This window comes from Myxine glutinosa, chromosome 8 (assembly GCF_964187855.1).
Source record: "Myxine glutinosa chromosome 8, kmMyxGlut1.1, whole genome shotgun sequence".
In the NCBI taxonomy this organism is placed as follows: Eukaryota; Metazoa; Chordata; class Myxini; order Myxiniformes; family Myxinidae; genus Myxine; species Myxine glutinosa.
The window spans coordinates 78,136,777-78,158,145 of NC_136268.1; the positions used below are offsets into that span (position 1 = coordinate 78,136,777).

Consider the following 21,369-nt stretch of genomic DNA (forward strand, 5'->3'; position numbering starts at 1 on the left):
ATATGTCAGATTTCATGAGACTATGAAAATCATGTCAAAGAAAATGTCACGTATCACTCAAAATATGCAATGTTTCCCACATCCCTTATTTCCCGCATCCCATATTTCTCCAAGTCTCCCACTATTTTGTTATTTAACCCTGCCCTCCCTCCCCTCCTCCCCCAAATCTCTCTGCTGTTCCTTTAGTTCTGTATGTCCTGATCCATTCTGTGTTCTGGCTCCTTCACAACCCTTGGCATTTTGTATTCAAAAAAGTTGAAAAAAAGTCACAAATAAAACTGAAGTGTCGCAAACAAAGTTTGGCAAGCACAAAAGGAGTGGAGGGAGAGGGGGAAGTCCAATCAAGCTATTTTTATACACTTTATCTTCATTATGCAATGCACACAAAATAGCCTGACCACCTTTTCTTAAGAAGCCTTCCTCTTCACCTGTACCTAAACTTTGTTCCTTCAAAAAAGACTTAGCTTGTTTGTCTCAACATTTAGAATCAGTATTCAGATAATTTATTATTACATTATTTTAGTCTTCCCTTTGGTCAAACATAATTTCAACGTCCTCCTGACAGAGAGTTAATGCATTTTCCCAGTGAATTTATACAGAAAGCCAAATCAGCAGATTAAAGTCTAGCCGCTTGGCCGATCCATCTCAGTTTCTAACCTCTCATTTCTCAATCCTATTCAACTTTTTAACTTATTTTGTTTAACTTAAATAGTTTCAAGCAGATATCACTTGGAATGAAGTGACTAAATGCTATCAATGGGGATGTGGTGGGGAGGGGAGGTGATGTAATTAATATTGTGTAGGAAAATATATATTTTACTTAAATATGTTTCTTTCATTATAAATTATTAAGATAAAGAACAATGGAAAGAGCAGAAAACACACAATTAGCAGTATTTGGCATGCTCAAATGCAATTTCAAAATGAAAAACAAGCCTTAGTAGCCATTTCAAACGATCGTTTTTGCCACCTTGAAGCAAGAGCACTGCAATTAGTGGCCACAGTGGTTCTACATGACTCACGCTCTGCTGGTTGATATCCTCTGCCGCTTTGGTCATGCCATCCAAGCATTTGCTCAGAATGGGCATAACCTGCCTGTCAATGTCGGCAAAATTAAGCAGAGAGCGTGAGAATGTGCACGTACGTTTCTCCTCCATGTCCTGCAGATCCTTTGGTTGAGAAAGCAATCAGAACAAGAAAGAACATAATTAGTATGACAAAGGCAGAGATCATGAAGCATGGTAACCAAAAACAATGTATATAGCGCGCTGATAGTTTTAGAATCCAAACTGGTCAAAATCACACACTGGTCAAACAAGTGGAACATGTCTTTCAATCCTGACAAATCTCACACTCTTACGATGTCTCTCCGAAAAGACCGACTGGACAACCCTCCCATCTACTTTCTGAATAATCCTCTCCAAGAAGTTCTGTCACTCAAGCTTTTGTGTCTCACTATCTGCCATGATCTTTCCTGGGAAAACCACATTTCAAATCTGACCTCCAAAGCCAATCTCCGACTGGGCATCCTCCGTCGTGCGAAGTCCTTCCTTGGCACACCTGAGCTCCTCACCACAAACAAGGCTTTCATGCGCAGCTCAATGGAATACTGTTCTCCCCTCTGGGCCGGAGCTCCTGCCTCACACCTAGCTCGGCTTCATGCTGTTGAAACCAAAGCTTTCAGAATCATTGGAATCTCCTGCGATGAAACGAACTCCGAGGGCCTTTCACTTACTCACCGCAGGCACGTTGGTGGTCTTTCTGTCTTCTACCGACTCCTCTCCTGCCTTGCCCCCCCCCCCCCCCAGCTCTCTCTGGGCTCTGTCCCCCTAATATTCCTGCAGGTCGCACAAGATCTGCCTGCAACACTCTTATGGTTAAACTGCCGAAATCAAGACACTCTGCTCACCTTCACTCCTTCATTCCTCTTTTCTCCCGCCTCTAGAACAAACTCCCTCACTCTCTTCAATCCCACTCCTCTCTCCAGATCTTTAAAACAGCTGTTCACCACCATCTCTTATCTTCCCCCATCCAAAACCTTGATCTTTTCTACCCCCGCTAATTTCACCCCAGATTCACTTTTTTGAAATACCAACTTCTTTCGTGGAAGTCCTTGCAGTGTCCTTGTGTTTTATACTTCTCCCACCCCTCCCCCCTTCCCACGCCTCCTCCCCCCAAGCCCTCCCACAGATCTCCTGATGTCCCTGCTCTCAAATGTTGTGTTTGTGTGCTTCCCATTCTCTCCCCATCTTGTCTACCTCTACCCTTATTATATGTTTTGTGTGTCTGTTTGATTTTCTTTGTGTGATAAATGTTAGCTCTTTCACGAGCCTTGATCCTGTATACAAAAAATAGATATATATCCCACCCTTCGCAATCATACCCAACTGCTCCTGGATTCTGTGCCTTTTGCACCTGAGAAGGTGGAAATTTTTCTGGCAACCCTCGACCCTGACTATGCAACTGGACCGGACAGCATCAGCTCATGCGACCTAAAAACCTCCTCTGTTGCTCTTGCACTTCCTCTCTCTGCCATTTTCACCCTGTCATTTACCACAGGTCATCTTATATCTGCTTGGAAATCAGCCAACATCATATTTCATAAAAAGGTGCAAAAACTGATTCGATCAACTACAGACCAATTAGTTTACATCCAATCATCATCACTGTCATGGAATCCATCATCCAAATTGACATAAAATCATTGCTTTTCCACAACAGCTTCATCTCAGATCATCAATTTGGATTCGGACCTGGTCACTCCACCTTGGACATGCTGCTTCCACTCTCCCAAGAACGAATGGTGGCTCTCAATATCAGACATGAGATCAGGGCAGCATCTTTTGAGATATATTGAGCTTTTGATACAATTTGGCATCCTGCCTTGCTCTCCAAACTGTATGCCTATAGAATCCAAGGCCAACTCCACTCTTGGATTACGGACTTTATCCACTCTCGTAGCCAATGTGTGGCTCTCAATGGAACCCTCTCTTCTCCTCTCCCTGTCAAGGCTGGAGTATCCCAAAGCAGTGTTCCTGGCCCCATATTATTCCTAATCTTCATCAAGGATTTCTCTGACTCTGGAAAATCCTCTTTATCTCTTTACTGATGGCTCCACTCTCTGCCACGTCATCCCTCATCCTTCTGGCAGACATGCAGCAGCCTCTTCCCTCTCTTCAGACATTGACAAAATCACAATCTGGTCAAATACCTGGAACATGTCTTGCAATTCTGGGAAATCACACCACACACCACACACCACACACCACACACACACACACACACACACACACACACACACACACACACACACACACACACACACACACACACACACACACAGAATTGTATGGCAAATCCTCCCATCTACTTCCTCAACAACCTTCTTTAAGAGGTTCAATCAAACTATTGGGTCTCATTCAGCCATGATCTCTCTTGGGAAAGCCACATAACAAAGGTGCCTTCCAAAGGCAAAAGCAGACGCTGATGAGGCACATCCTCCATTGTGCAAAGTCCTTCCTTGGCACACCTGATCTGCAATGCATTTACAAGGCTTTCATCCGCAGCTTCATGGGGGCACTGCTCTCCCATCTATGGTGGCTCCCTGCCTCATACCTTGCTCAGCTTGACGCCGTGAAAACCAAGGCCTTTAAGATAAATGGAATCTCCAGCAATGAAGCTCAGTCTATGGGTCTATCACTTCGCCATAGACAACAGACCATTGGCCTCTCTGTCTTCGTCCGCCTCATTTCTGTTCTTGCACCCTCTGCCCTATCCGTGTCGCAGAGGTTTTTTTGACATAAAAAATATATATATTCCCACCTATATTTTGACAGTTTGTTGCAAATCAACTGTTGAACAAACACAATAAGCAAATCGTAGTTTAGTGATCAGCATCAGTTTTTCAAAAGTGGGAAGCAAGGTTTTAAACTTGGCAACCATCTTTCCTTGTAATGTGTCACAACTGACCACAGCCGGTGTCTGCCTCATTGCCCAAGCAAAAAAATGAACACTCAGATTGAGCACTTCCCAAAATTTATAAATAACTAGCATAGTAGAAGTTATAAATGAGGAATTTAATAAGAGAAAACATGCCATTACTTTTACACATCTAATAACTAGGTGCCTATGGGTCTAGTGAAGGTTTCTCCTTCAATCAGTCAAGCTTTTTGCAATTTATTTCATGAACCTTGATATTCATGAATATTCAATAAGCAATCATTTGAACGTTAAACTGGGAGCAACTGCAACTTGAGAAGTTAAACCAGTCCTTATGTGCTGGCAATGACTTCAAGATATAGCTAATCACTGCATGGCATTTGATACACAAGATGGATCTTTTTTTATTTGCAATGTCAAGGCTCTTGTAAGAGCTAGGACAGAGAACCGATCAGGGCACAACAGAACAAAAGGAAAACAGAAAGAGAAAGTGGAAATGCCAACAACAGGACCCAAGGACAAAATATACGGAGACGGACAAACAAGGGAATGCGAGTAAGAATGAGGGGTTGGGTATATGCAGGGGGTGGACAACATCGATACAGAAGCAATCATGACAGGTTGGTTTTACCCTGCTGATGCGTCGTTGTCCTGTCAGCAACTCATGTAAATAAGTATGAGAGGAACGCATGAGGCAGAAAATTGGCAAAGTACTTGCCTGATAAGCTAAGGTGCAAAGCTACTTCTGAGGATTAATGGCTGACTGCATTTAAGCCGTAAACCATGCTGAAAAAGGATGATGATCTGAGCGGAAGGAGCACCATTGAGACAGTAATACTTTTTTGTAAAGCCGCTAACCAAATATTGTTGAAATGTCGGGCACATTTATGATGCAGTTGCCCATCCAACAAAAGTGCAAACATATTAGCAAACATATTGGCAAAATAACTTGTATATGACCTGGTAAACCTTATTAATTTAACAAACATTGACTCAAAATTACTGCATTAACGATAGTCTACAGCGTTTAAAACTACTTTATTTTTGAAGATTTTGTACTCGAGCAAATTCTTTCCGATATTATGCAGTCGTCACTCCGGCACCATTCCTGGTGCTCGGTCTGCCCAGCGGTTAAGTTCTGCATCACGCCGGCATCCAGCTCGTCCAGTCGGCACTTCAGAATCATCCCTGGTGGCAGACTTATCCATTCGGTAATGTCGGTGGAAATAGTGTTCAAGTTCCGCATCGTCACACGTCCCCACCATCCTGCTTATCCAGTCGTCAGTTTCATGTCATTATTGGTGTGTCTGAGTTGACCAGATGTCACTTAGGCTTCGTCGCCAGAACCAGTTTAACCCTAACAGCTCTAGGCATCATTTTGGTAGCATCCCTGGTGTTCAGCTTTGTCCAGTCGTCGCATTGGTGTCATCCCCAGGATCCAGTCTGCACAGTCATTTGATTGGTGTGCTCTTGGTGTCTGGCTTGTCCAGGTGTTGCCTCAGTGTTGTCCTCGGCACCTGGATTGTCTGGCTGTCACCTTGATGTCTTCTCAGCTGTCCAGTCATTGCACAGATGTTATCCCTGTGTTTAGTCATCACACTGGTATCAACACTGGGTTCAGCATATTTAGTCATGACAATGGTATTATCCTTGCGTTTAGCATGTTCAGGCATCACATCAGGTTCAAATTTTGGTTTTGGTTCAGGTCCAAATCCAGATCTGGGATACAAAAGTGGGATACAAAACGTAAACTGTTCAGCCTGGCAGAAGTATGCTCACTACTGAGTGCCGTTCTAATTAGTTAGTAGAATGCACTGCTGTCTGACTGCTCATATATCGAGTGGATATGTGTTTGCACATAACAAGCTGCATCACTTGGGTTTCCTTTATATTTGATTATTTGTGAAGCAAATTGAGGATATTTTATCAAATGTTATATGTGCTAAATAATATTTAATTCATAACGTTATTATTGTGTTCAATGCTGTTCATAAATAAGGGGTTGCTACGTAACAATAATAACAAGAAAGAGCAATCAGAGATTGCAGACCATCGCCAGGATGTGCTTGTGCGGTGTTTTTGAACTGCTGTGTTTGTGTGGGTTATTGACCACGTCGATTTATGTTGAATCCAATAAGGCTGCTGAACCACATGACTGATGACATCATCAGTTTCATTCTCCGATACAATTTTCGTGTAGACCACGCTCAAGAAATTTCAAACTGATCGGATCAAGTGTTCTACTTGTCTAATTATGACATCATAATGAAGGCACCAATGACATCATCATGAATATATGTTGATCCCCATGGGGAGTACTTAACAATTTCCAAAAATATTTCCATGTAGTGGTTTTGGAGAAATAGAGGTGCAAAGCTTTTTGGTTTTTCCAAGATGGCGCCTGTACAATGTGACCTATGATGTCATGATTATCATTAAAAATAAATTCTACAGGAGGAGGCGCTCCTATGTTGAAAATGTGTCAATCGGAACAACGGTTGCAGAGAAAAGCATACTCACGTTCAGTGCGGACAAACAGACAAATGGACCCAAATGCAATACCCTCTCCTCTGGCGAGGGTAATTATTATTACTATATTGGGAATATTTGGAAACAGTGGGGAAAAATAGTATTATGGGGAAATAGTGCTAATGGGAAAAACCTTCCTTTCATCATTTAGATTTGAACTGTACAAGAGTACTAGTCACATGCTAATAGTCCAAATGTGATTACAGTTGCTCCACAAGCAATCAGCATCTTGTTTCTTGTTACCCATCGTAAGTATAAACTCCGTGCTTTGACAAACTTATTTATGACCTCCATTTTCTTCACTCTGCTCCTTCCTCCTCTTGCTCATTCATTTTCCTTGTTGCATCTGCATGTTGTCTCAATGTCTCAGTCACCTCACTGTCAGTGTGTTACCATCTTCACCATGACGCCTCCAGTCACCTCACTCTTTTATGAGCTTCAATGTGAGTTAAAAAAAAAATTATAAAGACTTCTCCAACCTGAGAGATTAGCTTCTAGTGCTATGTATTTGCTGGTTTGTATATAGACCTCTAATATCCTTTCCATTCATCACAATGTCACAATACTAAGCAAAGCAGCAAACCCAAAGAAGTTTGAGGATTTTTCATTTCATTATAAACCACAATCATTACTTATGCTTCAGCAGGGCCTCAATCAAATATTCTAATAAGACCAACTTCCCGAATAGGGTCCGAACGACTCACTTGAAAGATCTTGGGCATAATAGCAAAGTAATGCTGGTTCTGCTCTTCATTGTATTTTTGTAGCTGAGTGGCATACTCATTCTTGGTGTCCTCCGCCAACTGCGTACGCTGGTTGGATTGTTGCCGGGCCTGCGCAACACAAAACAGTGGACCACACCCGAGATGATCATGAGAAAAGCTTCAACTTCAATACACAATACCGCACTCATTCATAAAGGATCATTGAAGCAAAAGTTCTCAAAAAACTCAGACATCTGTCCAATTCGAAACAGGAACCAACAAGAGAATGGTGACTGCTATGTCTACATTTGCTGTGCCATTTTAAGCAATCCTTGACTCTCGTTGAAGCTATAATCTGTAATTTTATTTTTCTTTGATGTCCACAATTATTCCCACGTGTTTTGGGGTTGGCCGGAGGAAGCTTGGCACAAGTCTTTCACGAACCGGCTGTCCATGCCTGACGGTCAAATAATGTTAGGACAGGAATTTGGAATTTTGCCAGGGTGCCGGCGATAGTTGCCTACTGTTCACCAAGGATACCGTGGCGTCTTTGACGTCCACCAACTAATTCGAGCTGATGGGATGCACAGTTTAATGTCCGTCCGATGGACGGCACGCACATGGATGAATCACCCTGCCTGTGAAACACCAGGATGAGTTTATAGCTGGGCTGAGATTCTAACCCAGGCTAGACAGCTTAGAGGTGAGTGTGCGTACATTTAGGCCATCCTGCCAGACTGAATCTGTATCTGTAATAGTGTACTAGTCGTTAAAAAAAAAATATACGAACAACCATATTATAGAGTAATAGGAACATCCAAAATATTTTATAGAGTAGCACTCATCAGACACTTGTGGCAAGAAAGCAATAGAGTGACAGAAGGAAATATAGAAAAAGAAAAAAAAAATCTCAGGTTAGATACTAAATAAACAAAAAGTTAATAGAACAGTTTTTGCTACGTTTGCAAAATCTCTAGAGAATGTTGTACAGTACTTGCCTTCTCCACATCGGCCTTAGTCACATTTATGTCATTGTCCATTTTGTCAAAGTACTGCAAGGCTTTTTCAGCTTCTTTGCAGTCACGTTCAAACCTCTTTTTGCACTAAGAACAACAATGAATAAAATGAGATGCAAGTTAGTAGTTAACGTTTTAAAACAAAAATACATTCATAAACTGTTCATGTGAATTGACATTAATGGTGTGTGAGTGCAAGTAATTGTGTACAAAATAAAAACTCCAAGACAAAACAAGAAACTCCCAACGTTCAGACTATTTCCATTGGTGTCCAACAACAACTGAAGAATAGGAAATGTTTTTGTGGGTGGTGGTCCAACTGCGGCAAAGATAATCAAAATGTGAATTTTACAGCAATTCAATGCAGAGGAGGAGATATATCGCCGCCGAAAGTCGACTCGGCACAGTGGGTTTTCTTGGCCCGACGAATCACCAGATAAATAGACATTTTTCCATAATGAAGAATATGTATCAAATACCTGGTATTATGCATGAAATTTCCTTACAATCAACCACACCTTTTCGTGGTGGCTTAACTCAGAGCCTCAGAGCAAAAGCCAATGAGGAAGCACTTAAGAACTACACTACACCTAGCACACAATGCTCACCGACTCCAGCTGCTTCCAACATAATTCGAGGTGCTGCTGCGCTTTCCTGCCTTCGTGAAGTTGCTGCAAAGACATTTCATAATTGACTATAAATTATTGCCAAGTATCACATTAACTCATGACTAACGTGCCTCAAAGACCCAATGCAGTGGCCAAGAGAGAGAGAAAAAATACTTCCCACTCAATTGGTGGCAGGTTGTGACAGCAAAATCTGATGGTCAAAAATTATTATTTTAAAAATTCCAAGCTCCTTTCCCAATAGTGATATTGTATGAAGCAGCATGAGGCAACTGAGGGACGAGGTTCTATAAACGAGTCAATTTAATATTTAGCAAATCGAGAAGTATAAAAAAAACATTAATTTGTTGTGTGAAAATTAAATGTGCCATTATACTTGATTGACAACAACACCAGCTATAATACATTGTTTTTGGAAAGATGCCGTTTCGACCAACGAATCATCTTCATTCGGAAAATACAACCAAGAAGACATGCTACAACGCTAGGTAAAGCGATGATGAAAGATTCCGTTCCTCACCACACAAGATCCCAACCCCACCACCCCCCCCCCCCCCCCCACACCCCACTTCCGTCCCCACCACCCACCTCTCTGGAACCCTTCTGCCCATTCTTCTCCCCCAAATCGCCTTGCTCACACAATTCTGCATTCTCTACCCCCTCCCCTTTTAATTCCTACATGAATCTCATGTAGTCCTGGACAACAACCACTCAGTGTTCAGAACATCGCACTTGACCTTCACACTAGGTAATTGTTTCAGCTGGTTGTGATCTTGGATATGAATCCTTCCAACTATAACTTTTTAATGTGTTATCGTGTTTTTAAGACCTGAGGAATCAGAAGCTCTTCCATGAAGTATTGTTTAAGAACATACCAAATCAAATCAAATATAAATCCCTTTTACTCTTTAAGGTAGCAGAAAATAATGCACTATAATGGCTATTGTCATATGGATCCTTACTAAGAGGACGTGCCTGCCACAGACAATCCTGTTTGTGACCCACAAGTGGATCGGGAAAGCTAGTTGGGAGAATTACAATTAAAAGAAGCACATACCCTTTGTCTTTGAACAGGAAAACAGGATCTGCTGAGCGGGGTGATCTACAGGGTGTTCCAAAACCTGGACAACTTTGGTTGTTAATATATTTAGTACCGTAAAGTCGGGTGACTATGAATGCCAGGGTGACTTTGAACACTTGTTACAAGGTTCATTCGGATGATTTTCTTTAACGTAAAAATCATCCGAATGAATCTTGTAACATGTGTTCAAAGTCATTCTGGCAGTGTTCAAAGTCCCCCCGGCATTCAAAGTCACCCCACTTTGCGGTACCACAAATGATAAAACGATACCCTTTCTTTTATATGATACAGAAACAAATAAGGTTTTCTTTATTTTCAGGTCTGGTGGTCTAATGTAAAAAATAATAATATGGCGACTCCACAGGGGAACGCTCAGTGCGTCGAATGGTTCATCCAGAAGAGATCCAACAAACAAGTGGAATCGTGCAAGGTATGGAAGGAATCCACCATCGCGGACTAGTATCAAAGAGTGGAACAAGAGATTTGGCAGAAACAGAAAAGTACCGGTTGCCCAAGCACAAGTGCAGCAGATGCCGAATGAGAACGTGCATCATTTCAACAAAGTCCCAGAAAATCAATCCGACATGCATCCAGAGACCTGGGAATACCAACCACCACTGTACACATGATTTTGCATAAAGACTGAAGCTTTATGCCTATAAGGTGCAGATTCTGCAGAAACTCAAACCAAATGACGGACTCAAACACAAGGTGTTTGCCTTGGAAATGCTCAGTCGTATGGAGGATGACGAAGATTACCTGAAAAAGGCCATGTTCACAGACGAAGATTGCTTTCATGTATCGGGGAAGATCAACTGGCACAATGTGAGGATCTAGGGCTCTGAAAACCCCCACATGGTCATTAACTCTTAGATGCAGGCGTCAAAAATCCTACATAAACGCAGACATTGGAACTCGGAGGCCCACAGATGTATTAGTGTTATGTGTTTTTTGTTTTTTTTTAATAGATTTTTTTCTTTCATATCCTTTTTCAATCCAAGTCGATGCTCATGGATGTGTATTTGCTCAGAAAATGTGAATGATTGATCCTATTAGTTGGAAGAATCCCATACAAGTAATGAATCATTTTGGGTTAAAAAAAAAAATTCTTGGTTTTTAAACTTTTTTTCTCTAAAAAGTTGAGGCTCATGGAGGAGTATTTGCTCAAAAAATATGATTCACTAATCCTTTTATTTAGAATGTATATGTCCACAACTGTCAAAAATCCTACACCTATGCAGCCATTGGGCCTCAGAGGCCCCACAAATGTATTCGTGTAAAGTTTTTAAATTTTCATATTTTTGTCAATGAATTATTTGTAACCAAGTAAGGGAGCATATGAGGCTCATATCAAGAAAATAATGATGTAACATCGCAGTACAACAACATTTATGCGGGGCCTCGAAGGCCCCAGGCCTGCATTTGTGTCGGATTTTTGGGTTATAAGTGAAGAATGCAGATTTTCCCACGAGCCTAAATGAAATTTTTATTTATTTATGTCACTGAATTTTGTGTAACAACATGAAAGTCGGTGAAAATGAGGCTCATTCCAAAAAAAATAAATTGTACAGCATAGTTTTTGCAACAAAAAAAAACCTTGTGGGCCTCCAAGGCCCAATCACTGCATCCAAGTGTTAAACACATACGTGACAGTCCAAAGCCTTCTCCCACATGGTCATTGGCCTTCTCCATGACCGCTTGGTGGGTTTGTTACCCTCGCCTGAGGAGAAGGTATTGCATTTCAGTCGTTTTTTTTTTTTTTTTGTTTTGTTTTGTATTCAAGATTGAGGCTCGTGTATCGAGGCTCATTTGTCTGTTTGTCTGTCTGTCTGTCTGTCTGACTGTTTGTTTGTTACTTGCCGGAATAGATTCCGGCAAGTATGTTGGTTGGTTGGTTGGTTGGTTGGTTTATCTGTCTGTCTGTTTGTCTGTCTGTCTTTGTGCGCAGTACCACATCTACATCGTTGCACATAGCATCGCCATACTTTACACACATACCATTGCACCATGAAATGAAATACATGATGAAATACAACATTTTGTATTTGCCTTGCCCTGGAATAGACTGTGCCCAATTTTTAACTCTCTAGACCCAAGGTCAAGCTAAAGGTCACCCAAAACGTGAAAATCGTGACCGCAGTGTAAAGCCGGGGCGAGGCGGAGTGATACAGCGGAAGGATTCGACGGTTTAAATGAAGCCACGATGAGACGGATTTTCATTGGGACCTTCATCCTGATTTTGTTACTTCCACCACCAAAGGTGGATGGAGGTTATGTTTTCACTCCTGTCTGTTTGTCCGTTTGTTACTTGCCAGAATAGATTCCGGCAAGTATGTTGGTTGGTTGGTTGCTTGCCGGAATAGATACCAGCAAGTATGTTGGTTGGTTGGTTGGTTTGTTACTTGCCGGAATAGATTCGCCAGAATAGATTTTGGGTGGTGAGGAGGCTTGAAGCCAGATTTTAATCTAACAGCCACTATGTAGGTGCTCGCCGTCACTGCAATGCAAAGTGAAAGACGCCTCAGAGCTGTCACATTCACAATCGAAATGTCGTATGTACTCTCGATACGTGTTTCCTTCATTGTAAAAACTACCAAGTCAACAGTTAAAAGGATTTTGAGCCGATAGGTGTTAGGGCCCTGGCAAGATCGATGGAGACAGCGATCTGTTAGCTTATACACCGCCCAAATAGCTATGTGGAATTCTCTCATGTAGAGATTAAACCCACGTCGTTTGAACTTTGGCACAGGTCATTATTTACTTTTAATGATGTTTATATACAATCACGTGAAAAAGTAAGTACACCCCATGTAAAGTTTTGACCTTTTCAACATATTTCAAAATACAGCTATTTGATCTTCATTTCAACAATATTGATAGATAAAGGTGATATAATATAACAAATATCATGAAACATTTACATTTTGTAGTCCATTGTATAATTTAAACAAACATAAATGCAAATTTCGCATGTGGAAAAAGTAAGTACACCCTTGGCTCAAATAGATGGTATTGTCCCCTTTGGCAGAAACAACCTCAAGTAGGCGTTTCTTATTACTGTCTACCAGTCTCTGACATCAACTGGGAGAAATTTTTGCCCACTCCTCCATGCAGAATTCTTTCAGCTGTGCGATGTTTGAGGGGTTTCTTGCATGCACAGCTCGTTTCAAATCCCCCCACAACATCTCGATGGGATTTAGATCCGGGCTTTGACTTGACCATTCCAGAACCCTCCATTTCTTTCTTTTCAGCCATTCCTTGGTGGATTTACTGGTATGTTTAGGGTCATTGTCATGTTGCAAGGTCCACCTTCGGTTGAGCTTCAACTTTCCAACAGATGGCCTCACATTATCCTCAAGCACCCTCTGCTACAATGAAGAATTCATAGTGGATTCTATGATGGTGAGCTGCCCAGGCCCTGATGCAGCAAAGCTGCCCCAAACCATAATATTTCCACCACCATGCTTTACAGTTGGTATCAAGTTCTTGTGGTCAAATGCTGTCTTTTGTTTTCGCCAAACATGTCTTCTGGTACTGTGGCCAAATAGCTCTACCTTTGACTCATTTGTCCAGAGCACATTGTTCCAGAAGTGCTGGTCTTTGCCGAGGTGTTCATTGGCAAACTTTAGTCTTGCCCTGATGTTCTTTCTGGACAGCAAAGGTTTCCTCCTGGCACACCTCCCATTTAGATCAAATTTGTGCACCCTCTTTCTAATGGTATACTCGTGCACTTTGACATCAACAGTGGCAAGAGCTACCTGTAGGTCCTGTGATGACATTCTGGGGTTCTTAGAGACTTCTTTCAGCATCTTGCGGTCTGCTCTCGGGCTGAACTTGCTGGGGCGGCCTGGCCTGAACAAGTTGGCAGTTGTTTGGAATCTTCTCCACTTGTAGATGATCTTCCGGACAGTCGAATGATTGATTTCAAATTGTTTGGAGATATTTTTAAATCCCTTCCCAGACTCGTAGGCATCTATAACCTTCTTTCTGAAGGCCTCAGAGAGCTCTTTTGATCTAGGCAATGTGACGCCGCACACTTCAACAACAAAGAGCAAACCAAACTAAATGTCTTAGGTTTAAATAAGACAGGTTCCTCCAAGATCCTCTCTAACGATGTTCTAATCATTTGCACCTGATTCTAATTTTAGGTATTTGAAGTAGTGATAAATGTAGGGGTGTACTTACTTTTCCACATGCGAAATTTACATTTATGTTTATTTAAATTATACAATGGACTCCAAAATGTAAATGTTTCATGATATTTGTTGTATTATATCACCTTTATCTATCAATATTGTTGAAATGAAGATCAAATAGCTGTATGTTGAAATATGTTGAAAAAGTCAAAACTTTACATGGGGTGTACTTACTTTTTCACGTGACTGTACGAATCAAAAAGATAATTGGTTTTGGGTTGTCCTGTCCACATATCTCGTGGGATTGTGCGTTGGAGAGATGACCGTGATGGCGGGGAGTGGTTGGTAAATCAAAAAAAAAGTACATTCCGGCAAGTCCTCGGTCACTGACTGATTTTTCATTTGTCTGTCTGTTTGTTTGTCTGTTTGTTTGTCTGTTTGTTTGTCTGTTTGTTTGTCCACACAGAATAAATATGATTTTCGCTGCAACCATTGGTCCAATTGACAGGAAATTTTCACCATGCAACTCCACCTGTATAATTTTTTTATGATAATTATGACGTCATAGGTCACGTGGTTCGGCCGCCATTTTGGAAAAACCGAAAAACGTTGCACCTCTATGTCCGAAAGCGCTTAATAGAAAAAAACGATACATGGCTCATTGTAAAGAACTCTCCATGTGGAATGACATCTGTGAATGATGATGTCATAGGTGCCTCCATTATGACGTCATAATTTGACAAGTACAAAGCGTCATACGATTAAGATGAAATTTCTTGAGCATAATCTAGGAACAAATTGGTGGAGAAAAAAAAATAATGATGACGTCATCAGTCACGTGGTTCGGCCGCCATATTTGTTTTCACACAAAAGCCTGAAAAACCACTGAAAATACATCCTGGCGAGGTTTTGAAATCTCTGATTGTTCTTTTTCTTGTTTTTATTTGCAAAGGATACAGTGACCTCAACATTTTACATGAACATGTCGGAAGGATTGCCTTCCCACAGATTGAAGACCTGCAACCAGATATCATTTTTCAACAGGACGGCGCTCCCGTTCATTGAGCCTTAGTTGTTTGAGCCATCCTGAAAGAAAAAATTCCAGGTCGCTGGATTGACCGAGACGGACCAACCTTCTGGCCCCCACATTCACCAGCCATAACCCCCCCTTCATTTCTTTCTGTGGGGGTTTGTCAAAGATGTTGTCTACAATACGAAGGTGGAAAACCTGCAGGATCTTCGTTCTCGGATCACAGCTGCATGTGCACTGATGGACACACACATGCTGAGCCAAACATGGCAAAAACCCGTGTACCGCAGTGATGTCCTGCACACGACAAATCTGATCTCACATTGAAGTGTATTGATGGTGTGCACAAAACTTTATGAGTTTCTGTATCATATAAACCAAAGAGTATCATATAAATATAATTTGTGGTTCCAAATATATTTACAACCAATGTTGTCCGGATCTTTTTGGATCACCCTGTACTTTTGTGTTCAGCCAGCACAAAGCCAGCTCTATGCTTCTTTTATAATCAAATCGTTCTAAATGTGTGGGTTAATGCAGATAATATGTGACTTGGTGATGTAATGATTAGAGTGTCCACTGAATCTCGGAGGTCAGGGGTTCGAACCCGACTCCAGCCGAGTCATACTAAAGACTTTTAAAATGGTAAGTGTTGCTTCCTTGCTTGACACTCAACATTTACAATGACAGAGCATGTTGGCAACCATAGTACAGGCTTTGGTAGGCCTTATGGCCTCCTCCTGCATTGAAGTTCCTTGTCGGGGAACTTGTAATGTATATTTACTGTAAAAGAGATGTTTGTCTGTCTGCCTGTCTCCATTTTTCTCCGCCATGTCACCATGGCCAAACGGATCTTCGTCAAACTTTCAGAGGTTCATCAGTGATTGCAGGGGAGTATTTTAGGCAAAAAAAAAGGTTCGACTGCGAGGGAGGGTTGGGGGGAAGATGACTTGCCAACGCTCCTGAAGGAAGCGGGTGTTTCTGATTTGATAAATAAACTACTTCTTTTTTTTTTTAACTAATCCTTTTTTCCAAAATTGATTATATTGGAGGCTCACCATCTTCCTCTCTTGTTTCAGCTCCTGCACATAGCCCAACATCTCCTGCAGGATGGACATATTCATGTTCTCAGAGATGACCTCATGCTGCCCTGCATAGTCATTGAGCTCTGACAAAACCATCAGGAATGCACGGCATGATGTAAACCTGCACCAGGAAGATGAGCAGGTAGACACAAGGCCACCTCATTTATCATCAAATAATTTAGGAATCAAAATGGATATAAGGAAATAACACAATATTGTTTGGATAGAATATGGATTATAAAATATAAATGGAATAAATTATAATGCAGAATGTATTGCTACAAGCTGAATAATAATACTACCTCATAATAGAACGCTGGACTTGTGTAACAGTAGATGAAATTAGATATTTGCGATCACAAAGCGGTTACCAGATGTAAGCCTCCGATCATAACTTACCCTTGCCCCACGAGCCAATGATGACATTTTTTTCGGAGCACCATATGACCTACACCTCCAACATTTAGTAAATTAATAAAAAGTGTCCCATCCACAATCTATCCAGACAACTGAACATCATGAAAATCAGAGTAAAATTGTTCAAGTTATGATCAAAAAGGTGTTTTTTGTTAATTAGGTTACAATCCCAAAAAGTAGGTCAAGCACCCGAAACAAATATCAGGTGCACAACTATTATGATGCAAGTACATATTGAAAGACCAAGCGGTCTTTGAGATTCCACATTGGCAAACTTGAGCAATGACAAAAAAAACGCATTTGTTTTTTCAGACCGCCATTTGACTTTGACCTTTAACTCGGAAGGGTCTGGTGTAAGTAAGCAAGCGTAGATGTGCCTTATTCTAGGCCTAAGGAGTCTAGGCTATCTAAATAATTTTTTTTGCTTCTGATCAGACTATGATGAAAATATTAAAATGTCTATAATTGGGTCATGACCTTAAAATTAGGTCAAGGTCAAAATTATGTCAACCCCACCTACTTTTTATTTCCATTATTGTTGAAAATTTTCATTCTGAAAGTCCTCGTACATTGGCAGAAAAAAGGGAGCACACTTAAATGATGGTTTCGTACTCCGATGGGTCGAAGAAACTGATACCATTAAAAATTGGGGGCACTAATGGCATAAACAAACCCTAAAACAGCAATAAGCCTTCGCCTATACTATAGGAGTAGGCTTAATAAACTACTTTGCTTCATAAACTTTACTTTATTAAGAAGTCTTTACTTTACTTAAAACTTAATAAACTACTTTACTTACTCTTCCTTAGTCTGTGTGCAGAAAGGCCCCACTCTGCCATTTATCTTTCATAATTCTAAGGCTGGTTTGTATGTAGCAGGAACAATATAAACATTTCTACGAGTACAGGGGAGTCTTCGACTTACGAACGGATTGTGATCTGAACAATCATTCTCAAGTCAGATGTTCGTAAGTTGGAACACAATTTATCATAGGGTCTGCGTTATAAATGGTGGTTTGGTTCTACAAACAAGCCAAGAAAGCCTATTTAACATGTAATTTAACACATAATTAAGCTAAAATATTGTAAATTTGCAAAAAAATGAAAGCAAATAGTACCCATCCAATCCCCTCCAACTGAAATAAATACAATTTAAAAAATAAAGTGCAGTAAATTATTGTCTTATCCGAATTGTTCCCATCATCGAACTATTAAGGTCTAACGAACGACCGATTTTGGGGGAGTTTCACCTCTATCAGAACGTTTTATAACGTCCAGTTTCATCTGTAATGTCAAGGTTATGCGTTTCTTCATTGCAAGAATATCACTGCAAGGTTGATCAGCCATGAATAGGGTTTGTTATCACTAATACTGCAGGCTGAAAAATGCCCTATCACCAATGAGGCAAAAAGGTGTCACATCCAAACTAACAAATACAGCACAACACACCCCACTTAGTCAAACAGGGCATTTTGCAGCCTCTAGCAATTCAGCTTTAGCATCAAACACAATTGGATATTCATTGCTTTGCATCCATACAGCTTTCTTTCAAAAACAGCAGCATTTGACTATTCATTCATCCATATCCATATCCATTTTTGTTGTTTCACATGACACTATTTCGCATATATTGGTTGTAGTTGGGATGATTCGTATTCAAAACTGAAGGCACCACCAACGAGAATAGTTGCTTAAAGGACAAAGCTGAGGTCCGATGTTTTCAACACCAAGTTGTCTTCATCCATCTCAAGCGAAAATGCCATTTGGTGGTAGAAATGGCAAACATGAGCTTTGCCTATTGAGCAGCCATAGTAGCTGGTGGTGTCAGCAGTGTGAGAATTCAGGGTGGTATGGGGAGGGGAGGGGGCAGAGGTCTTTGTATAAAGTCTGCCAAATACATGCAGGTTGCTGTTCAGAACAAAACTTGTAGTAGACAACCCAAGGAGACACGTTTTATACGATGTTGGCCAGTGTATGCTCACCTGAAGATTGAAACTTGAGACGTCACACACAAAATCTTACAACCATACACAAAAAAGTTTAATGAACATGGCATTTAATAAGGGGAATTGGGGGCGGGGGGGGGGGGGGGAGGTGGGGGATAATTAAAAGCACAATGCTCATATAAAAAACGTTCAATCTGAATTACCTTGAGTCATCTTCTTCTCGAGAGTTTTTCTTTGGCTGGTACTTCTTTGCCAAACTCCTATGTAAAAGATGTTAAAAATGTACATTAAGAAATAATGATTACCAAAAAGATTATTGGACTAGTTTGAAAGGCCTCTAAAGGTGTTTTTTTTTTTTTTTGAAAGGATGTAGTTTCGTTATCCAAATCAATAGTTCACACGACTCCCATACCAATACAGAGAACACCAATTATGCTTTAAATCATCATGGCATATCAACTTCTATAGCCCTCGATAAGCCTGGTGTTGGCTTAACGGTTAAGGTGGCTGGCTTAAGATCTTAGAGTACTGAGTTTGAGCCCCTGTCACACTGTTTAAATAACACCAAGTGGGTTGACTCAGTCTGTTATCCTTCCAAACGAATACCAGCTTACTGGAAACAGGGGGCACTGCATCAATGGCACATTGGCACAGCAGCGCTCTCAGCAATGATGCAACCAGCAGCCATAGGCTGCATACGAAAAATAATAATAGCTCTCGGTCTGAACTTACACTCCACCCTTAGGAGAATGCAGAGTAAAACTGTATGCCATCTTTACTGAGAAAATAGGGTGGCACACAAGGGCACAACTTTTATTAAAGGAAAAAGGAACAAGAAATGAAAGAAATCCAAAAAGAGGATAAGATAAAAGGGGGAAATAGACGGAGGAAAATAAAAAGGATTTCTTCGGAATAAGGAAGAGACGTTAGCATGTCCTGATTATCATTTTCATCAAATGACGATGGGGAGAAAATTGCAAACATCGAAATATATATTTATACACAGAGGACAAATATACCAATGAAAATAAAATGTCAAGATCAGCGGTTCTCTCAGATGTTAACAAACAAAAGACCTGCAGAAACAGGTGCCAACTGCTTAATTACCTCATGGATTCTAAAGGAACTTCACCACAGCTGAACAAAGGAAATCCAATGAGACTCACTAAGATTTAAACATAATCTGCCAACATTATGGAAGTGTTGCCATTTTGATCCACAAACATGGAAACTTCCACCCGTCTCGTTTGAAAGTCAAATCAACGATAGCGGGCATGCATGAACAAATCTGAGCATGTCTCGAGGAGGAAAACAAGCATTATGCGTATGGAGGATAAATTTCAGCAACCTGTGATGACGGCACAGTGTTCATTTATAATTGTGAGGTTTGAATCACAAGTATGCTCCCCATTTCCTCCATCCACAAACCCCTGCACTTCCGAAGGTTTCCCAATTCCCTACCCTTCCTTGCCCTAAAGTCCTTCAAGCAGTGTTCGTGTGCTCTTGATGCCAATGAACCATGACCAACAAACAAACAAAAAAAAAAAATAATAATAATAATAATTAACAGCTTTTTCCTCCTACATTGTCTACGTCTCACAGAAGAGCTTGTAAATGCGTCGCAGACTGGTTAGTACACAATAGACAAATAAGCACAGCAGATGAGATTTAAAACTTGGGCTCCTAGCATTATGAAATATATGCTAAGATGGGAATATCAAACAAGGTAACAATCTTTTAGCATTTTCGAAGCACTAAAGTTGCCTTTAAATTACAATAAATGCAGTACACAAAGAAACCTCAGCTTGCAACTACACTCTCATGGGACTGTAGCAGCCCAGGATGATGAGGCTGCATGAGGTCAAGAGGTAGATAGCAGCAGAGCCAGCGTGCCTTTTCAATTTGTGCATCCAGAGTGGGTTGGGGAAAAATGTGGAGTGTAAAATGGTTGGTGGAGGGGGGGGGGGGAGCTGAGATTTGGCGGACCCGTGAAAGGGGGGCCTGAGATTTGGCGGACCTGAGTGTAAGGGTGCGGCCTGAGGAACATGAGGATCAGTGGCGATGACACAGGCATGCATGCGTATATGCACACACATGCATTGGTCTTGATTTTCACATACACATACACAATTATGGTTTAGACACGTTTGGCTTTGGTTTTTGTTTTGCTTTTGCTTTGGCATATTTTGTTTTATGTGGCATCACATGCTGTGTATTGTATGCACACGTTATTTTTATACGTTATATACTGTTACGGATTCGTCACTTCCGTTGTTGTGGTTTTCATCCACTGTAAACATTTTTGATTCCATGTACTATTATTGTTGTCATTTAAGGGAGCTAGACGTTACTATTTTCAAAAGGTAAAAAGTAAATGTTTTAAATGAAACCAGAACCGGACGACGACGAAGAGGAAGAGGAGGAGAAGAAGGCGGAGCCAGTGAGTCGGGGAAGAAGCCTAGCTGCTTTGAGGTCTGGAGCAAACGTTGACGAACGGAGGTCACTAGCGAACTTCGGGTTTCCCGGGAAAGGGATTCTTGGGACAGAGTTGTTATCGCTGTGACAGATCAACCTGCGTGTCAGGTTTTGGCGGTTGATTCCGAGGAGAATCATCGTCGTGCCATTACGCCTCGAGAACGGGCCGTCGGCCATTTTGACTCACACGCTTTGCGCATCGCGCAAGGTTTTTCGCTTCGCTTCAACCATTTTCACCGTATCCAGACGTTTATCTGGTGTGTGTGTGTGTGTGTGTGTGTGTGTGTGTGTGTGTGTGTGTGTGTGTGTGTGTGTGTGTGTGTGTGTGTGTGTGTGTGTGTGTCACGTGGATTTTGAAGGTAAATCTGCGGTTCGCCGGTTTGGAG

General features: G+C 41.1%; 1 protein-coding gene across 6 annotated transcripts in view; it reads right to left on the bottom strand.

The window, feature by feature from the left end:
- The window catches only part of LOC137412007 (formin-binding protein 1-like), a 167,878-nt gene that overhangs the window by 65,156 nt on the left and 81,353 nt on the right, over positions 1 to 21,369 (bottom strand). For all 6 annotated transcript variants that reach the window (XM_078783425.1, XM_078783424.1, XM_078783423.1 and 3 more), the window contains exons 3-8: positions 18,712 to 18,768; positions 16,120 to 16,267; positions 8,797 to 8,859; positions 8,171 to 8,275; positions 7,173 to 7,301; positions 1,023 to 1,169 (exon numbers count right to left, since the gene is read on the bottom strand). In XM_078783425.1, the coding sequence (XP_078639551.1) occupies positions 1,023 to 1,169; positions 7,173 to 7,301; positions 8,171 to 8,275; positions 8,797 to 8,859; positions 16,120 to 16,267; positions 18,712 to 18,768 (649 nt within the window). The remainder of the gene's footprint in view (positions 1 to 1,022; positions 1,170 to 7,172; positions 7,302 to 8,170; positions 8,276 to 8,796; positions 8,860 to 16,119; positions 16,268 to 18,711; positions 18,769 to 21,369) is intronic.